The following is a 6979-nucleotide window of genomic DNA, read 5'->3' as shown; positions in this document are numbered from 1 at the left end:
TATATTTGGAGTTTACGAATTTTTCTGAGTTTTCTGGAATTTTTTCGAAATTTTTGGACCTCGTTTTCGGTCCCGAGGCAGAGTAAAAATTCAAAATTTTATATTTCGAATTGAACTGGCCGAATCGAATCGGACCGGCTCCCTCTCCTTCTTCTTTTTCTCCCACGCGCGTCTCCTCCTCCTTCTCTCTTTCTCCCGTTTTCTCTCTCCTCCCGCTCCAGCCCACCGGCCAGCCACCTCCCCCGCCACCCCAGCTCACCGGCGCGCCACCCCACCCCTTCCCCACGGCCGGCCGCTGCCCAAAATGGCCGAAAAATGCTCGCGAACGCCCCTCCCTTGCACGCGCGACCGTTCGACTTCCCGGCCAAAATCCGGCCGATCCGACCACCAATCGAACCGGGTCTTGTGTCTAAACTTGTCTACTCATCGAGAGCTTTCCATAGACACCAAGAACACCGAAATCCATCAAGCGGTTTATCCAATTTTTGCCCAGGAAGTTTTAGCCCATTTTGACTTTCGGGTTAGATTTCTCGCAAACCGTGAACCCCACGAGAAAACCGAAAGTACCAGAGCGCTCCACTCGTCGAGAGCTTCGCGGGGATATAAATTTCAAAATTTTTCGACACCGTTTTTCAGTGGGTCCCACGGAACTTCGCAGTGTTTTTCCGAGCATTAAATGAGCTTAGAAAATTTTGAAAAATTTATGTACTAACCCCCGTGTTGTGGGCTTCGTGTGGGTATTCTCACTTCGCGGAAATTCGACAGTTGTCCGAGTCTGTGAATTTCTGGCCAGACAGACTCGTTACCGGAAAAGTCTCCGAATTGGACCGAGGTTTTGGCTACCCCCCCCATTGTCAGACATCCCGAGTGCGTTCCCGAAGTCGGAATTTGCAAAGGTAAACCCGAACCTTGCTTTTCGTAATTTTCTAGTGCTTAAATAGGATAAAAAAAATTCATAAAATATTCTTGGTAGCTCAGAAAATTATGATTCTTTTTGCAATAGCCTAGTAATATTGCTAAGGACCGCGGGACAAAGTTTTAGAATTTTTAGAGCTTGTTTGGATAGTTTTTTCAAAAATAATCAATTATAAGGACTAAATTGAAATTTTACATATTGTGATGGATGACTGATTTGATGGGCCCAGGAGGGGCTGTGTGATGTGATTGAATTGTGGATATATGAGTTGCGAATATAGAAGTGTGTTTTGAGCCCTTTTGCAAGTTGGGTAGGTCCTAGGTATAGGGGAGACTCTGCCGGATTTTCGGCACGACTTAGGACGTATTTGGTCTTTTCTTGATTTGTATTGAGTCAATTGTATTAAATAATTGTAATGTAATTGTCAGGTGAGCCGGGACAGCCTTCTTCCTCCGCCCAGCCGCCACAGTGACCGTTATCAAGTTTATGAGTAAAATATTAATTTTAATTGTAATTTCGATATTATTATATGTTCAAGCATGTCCATGCATCACTTATATGTATATATCTATGTAGTTAAAATTTAGGCACGATTTATGTTGCATTCATAACTGTTAAAGTGCCATGGATGTTGTTGTGGTAATTTGGAGCAGTGTGCGTGCGTTAGCATGCGTGTGATGTGGTGTGAACTATGGATAGGACGGGTAGACACGGCTTGAGATCTTTGCTGGGACCCGGTCCTTCAGGGTAGTCACGGCTTGAGTTCTTCGCTGGGACCCCGATTTGGTTTATTAAGCGAAAGTCTGGCTTGAGTTCTTCGCTGGCACAAGGTTGGATTTAAGAGAGCTGTATAGGGGATTAGCTCCCATATATTATGATTGATATTATTGGGTGTGTGAGTGCTCCAAATTACCTTTTTGCTGTTATGATGTGAATTTGTTGCTGATGTTGCATTTCACTTTACAGGTTGCATTAGTTTTAGATAGTTATAGAGATTATGGTTAAAATTGATATTTTACTCTCTGAGTCGAACGCTCACTCCTGTTCAATATTTTTCTAGGCCACAGGAGGATATTTTTGAGGTTAACATGCTTTCTCCCTTGCAGGTCATTTATTCATGTTGGTGTAATTCTATAAATTTCTAGAATTTTCGCATGTGTTAGAAATGTTTATTTGATTTGGGTCTGTAATATAAATTGTTATTTTGGACCTGTAAACTTAATATTTCATGCATGTTTGATGGACTGGATGAGGGAGCTGAGCTCCCATATATTTTTATGATGATATGGGTATGTGGAGGGTGAGCTGAGCTCCCCAATTGATTATTTATTGTGTTTACAGGTCGGGTGAGTCAAAAACTCCCCGTTGAAAGGTCCATTTTATGGCCGGACTCTGTCCGGTTGATTTCTTGAAATTGGGCCCAAATGGGCTTTAGAGTTGGGCTAATGAATAGTTAGGCTTACTACGGGCCTCGGGGGCTTTAGGCTGGCCTAGGTCCTAGTGCCGGTCCGGCCCATAGGTTGGGTCGTGACACATGCTTTCCAATACGTCTAGCTTCTCTAATCGTTTCCTTGTCTGAGCCATCTCCTCCATAACTCCACTTACCTTTCTCTCACTCTGCTCCCGTTCTCCTGCCATCCTCATCATTCCTTCTTCTAATGCACCTAAACTCCTCTCTATCGCATCTACTCTAGAATCCATCCGAGTGTTTGGCATTCACGCTGTTTTGGATTCGGCAGGTCGGACCAAATTGATAGAGTTAGGAATTTAAAAAAAAAAAAAACAGAAAATGGATAAAGAAGGAATTGAATATGTATTACTAATTTAAGGATTCAATCAGCAATACAACCAATGACCACTGAGTTCTTACTACTGTCTTCAACAATTACAATAACAAGAACCAGTAACAACAAAGAGACTTTAAGAAGCTTTGGCCCAGCTACAAGCCGAAATACCCTGCTAATACAATTTTTTTCCCTTCCCCTTTTTTTACATTATTCTCTCCTTATATTGTCCTTCTCGCATATGCATTCCTTCTCTTGTAACAACCTCCAGCTCAGCCTTTAATTTCTTCCAGAATCATCTAGCTCAACAGCCATTCCTTTAGCATTTCCTTTAATCTTCCTTCTAGAGTATACTCTTAGTGGCCCCGGTCCATTACAGCTTACCTGCAATTTTGAATCCATATCATGTACTGAGTGCTGACTTTTGACTGCCAGGTTATTTCATTAAAATCCCTTGAGATTGTTTCCTACAGTTTGGGCCCGTTAGAAACATATCTAAGCAACCAACCTTCTTGTCTCATGCCTGCATATGAGCAGTGGAGATGGAACCTGCAACCTTAGTGGTTAAAGGAAAATGTGTAATAGGTTGATGATAGGCCATTAAGGCTACTGTCATGAATAGGCCATTAAGGCTACTGTCATGAACTTCCAAACCACAGTAACTTGAACCATATCCAGTCATAATACTTGTGGGTAGTTTCCTGTGAATGCAACTTATATAATAGGTTCCCCATGCATCTTAATCTAGCCTAGTCCATGCCTGATGTCGAGGAAAATTATGGTATAGGCTGTGTCATAGTGGGGTATATGCCTATTTTGTCAAGGAAATGTTATTTTCATGGGCTATCTTAAGTGTCGCAAAAATTTGTATTTAGTTTGCATAAGTAGGGTTCATATGAGACGCCAATGATTTAGTTTAGCCAGGTACTAATGTTAATTTAATATGGGTGTGGGAGATAGAGACGACTGTTAACAGTTGTGTTGTATATATATGGTGGGCCATGTTCATGGAAAAATTTGGTGGATATATAGCCATGGAATCAATACGCCTTGGAGGACCACTGCCGGCATAAGACAGACTATTATGTTGACATCTCTTGCTAGTGCCTATTAATAGATGCGTTTTCGAGGCTCACAATCCTGGATTATTTCATGATTTTGTTGATGTAAACCTTGTTTTCTTACAAAAGAATCAAGAAAAACGTTTTTAATTCTCTTTAACATTGAACCTTCTATATGGTTATTTATGAACATAATTACAAAAATCTACAATATGTTAAAGCATAAGCTGTTTATTTTGATCAGAAATTTAATATCTTATTTGCTTTATCCAATTCCCATTCTTAAGCAAGTTTAGGTACAAGTAGAGAGGATGTTCAGTGGGGCAAAAAACAAAAGAGAAGGTTCTATTTACAACTAGGAGAGGTTGTCTGCTCAGGAAATGGCAGGCACACGCCTTTAATCTAACGTGCATCGCTACTGCAAATAAACCAACTCATTTCAACTGTGTATTAAACCCGTAATTGTACAGGTCCCGCCCCTTTAAGCACTCTACGTAAGTGGGTTAGTTGGAGCGTGCTTTTCTCCACTACCAGCTTTTCATCCCTGCGCTTGGTTCTGGGTTGTGACTTTGTGACTTGTGACAATTCTTTTCTCCTCATTTTAATAAATGAGGTTCTAAACTAGGACTCTTTCTCTGTCTGTGTGTTAGGGTTATCCAGCTAACCGCAGGCTCATTCTTCCTCTCTCTCTCTCTCTCTCTGTGTGTGACTATGGAAGGTGGACTTTCCATTCTTAACTGTCTCTTGCAGCAAACATTGAGGAGCCTTTGTACGTGTTCAGATTCTTCTAATTCTTCCAAATGGGTTTATGCTGTCTTTTGGAGGATACTACCTAGGAATTACCCTCCACCAAAGTAAGAATTAATTTTGAATTCCAGTCTTATTTCTCTATTACAGAAAATCCCAAGAATAGGCATATGGTTTAGTTAATAGAATGAATGTTACTAGTTAATGGATGATTTTGTCCATATTCATTGCTGTGGATCACATTGTCCTGTTGCAGGTGGGATTATGGAGGTACTGCCCTTGATCGTTCCAAAGGAAACAAAAGAAACTGGTAATTTATTTGAGTATAGAAAAATCCAAGTTCATTTTATTTAATTTTTGGATTCACAGGTTACTCTTCTTTCCTTTTCAGGATCCTTGTTTGGGAGGATGGGTTTTGTGATTTCTATGAATGCGAGAGACCAGGAAGTGGGTACATGAAGGGAAAGTTTGGAGCAGATGTTTTCTTTAAAATGTCTCATGAGGTCTATAATTATGGAGAAGGGTGAGAATTTCAGTCCTTGACATCATTCTTTGTGTTGGCAAGACAACTGCAGCTAAGTGGATAAAGGATGTTGTCTGGCAACTGCTTGCAGGTTAGTAGGAAAAGTTGCAGCAGATAACAGTCACAAATGGGTGTTCAGAGAAACCCCAAGTGAGAGTGATCCAAACTTCATTTCCTCGTGGAATATGTCCATTGAACCTGTAAGACGATCACTACAGATATTTTCTCTGAATATAAAAATATACTCTTCCTTCTAACATGACTTGGAAATAAAATTTCCCTGCATACAGCAACCGAAAGCATGGGAAATTCAGTTCAATTCGGGCATTCAGGTTTGATATTTCACAAACTCATTCAAGATCAACAAGAAAAAGAAAACTCAGTAGAATTACAAGCAATTAAGTCATTAAAGCTTAATAGAACTTTTCTTGATTCACAGACAATAGCCATTATTGCAGTCAGGGAAGGCATCATTCAGTTGGGTTCATTTGATAAGGTCTCTTTTCCACTCAATTTCTTTTCTTTCCATATTTCTCAGTTCTGTGCACTAACTCTGACAATTGTCTTTTGATTTTTCAGATAGTAGAAGATCTCAATCTGGTGATTAATGTACAGAGGAAATTCAGCTATCTCCAGAGCTTACCAGGAGTCTTTGCTGTACAAAGACCATACCTACCAACCCAAGATCCGTACATTCTGAAGCCCAATACTCGGATGATAGAAAGCCAAGAAACAGCTTTCTCAATTGACGATAAACGCCAAATAACTGGAGTAAAGAGATTGTTCGATGAAAGGTTCCATGACTCTGCTATCAAGTCCATCAACTTAGGTTGGAACAGTCCACAAAATGGCATTGGAGGACCACCCATTTGGTCAATTCCACCTCTTTTGCCCACCATGTCATGCAGCCTTGGAGCTTTGCTATCAAAGCTACCCACTGTCATCCCATCCTATGGTACCACCGGAGCCGTTGATACAACTCTGCTTAACAGCAATAATAATTACAGTACAAGCCAGACAGCCAAGGTTAATAATTGTGGCCTAGTAAGTGAAGGACAACTTGCTAATACAGAAGTTGAGTCCTTTTGCCAATTAGATGGAGGAAAACCTAGTTTTATAAACCCTAATTCAGAGTTAGAAAACAGGCAGTTGGCTTTGGACACTCTAGCAAGAAAGAAACTACACTAAACCTCAGTTAATTTGGAGCAACAAATTGCATTTATTATTGGCTTTTGGGTTGTTGGATCATAGTTCTGACCTCAAGACATTTGCTTATTTATATACCTTATAAAATTAATAATAAAATGTCTATTAACGTATTTAATGTTTTTCCATTTATGAAAAATCCCTGACACTGCATCATCAGCGTTTAGACAGTATCAAATTTAGCACAGCCATCTAATTATGTCTGAAAATAACTCGTGTGCATATGTGGTAGTCGAAAATGGTTGAACTGAAAAAAAAAAAATCCTTTTGTTAGGGTTTCCGAGAAAAGTGTTTCAGTTGCATAGAGCTTATCTCAGCTAACAATTGAATAAAGCGCAAGAGATGCATGATTGTGGGGATCAGGAGTTGTGATGAAAAACAGCATAGATGATTAAGACTGAGCTTTGTGGTGATGAGGATTGACGAGAGCATTCTCTAAGTGTAGGCAAGAATGGGGTGGCTTAGTTGGGGTTTGAAGAGGCATGGTCTATCCCTATCCTTTTGGGTTAGTGGTAGTCTCCCTACTCAAGCATATGCAATGGTCCCCAAAAAATCAAAATGAGGACAAGAGAAAGAGATGATTGATCTTTAGATCAACTTGTTTCGTGCGACATCTTTTGGTATCTAACCCCGACACTACCGATGGTCCCCAACCAGCTTTTGATTTTCTCATCACTTTGAAGCTTCTTTTAATGACTTTTTAAACTTGTTAATCAGACATTTATTTGGTCGCAATTCTTGG

The 6979-nt window shown here is 40.2% G+C and overlaps 1 protein-coding gene across 1 annotated transcript; it reads left to right on the top strand.

Moving 5' to 3' along the window:
* Positions 1-4118: 4118 nt before the first annotated feature.
* Positions 4119-6350, top strand: LOC110663419 (uncharacterized). The gene is made up of 7 exons (XM_058133720.1): positions 4119-4615; positions 4765-4818; positions 4900-5031; positions 5123-5231; positions 5322-5363; positions 5471-5527; positions 5611-6350. Exons 1-7 carry the CDS (start codon positions 4473-4475, stop codon positions 6217-6219), a joined length of 1146 nt encoding a protein of 381 aa, XP_057989703.1. The 5' UTR covers positions 4119-4472; the 3' UTR covers positions 6220-6350.
* Positions 6351-6979: the final 629 nt, after the last annotated feature.

The sequence above is a fragment of the Hevea brasiliensis genome, chromosome 2 (genome assembly GCF_030052815.1).
Source record: "Hevea brasiliensis isolate MT/VB/25A 57/8 chromosome 2, ASM3005281v1, whole genome shotgun sequence".
Taxonomy (NCBI): Eukaryota; Viridiplantae; Streptophyta; class Magnoliopsida; order Malpighiales; family Euphorbiaceae; genus Hevea; species Hevea brasiliensis.
Note: the sequence above shows the minus strand (reverse complement) of the source record. Positions and strands in the feature narration are given on the sequence as shown.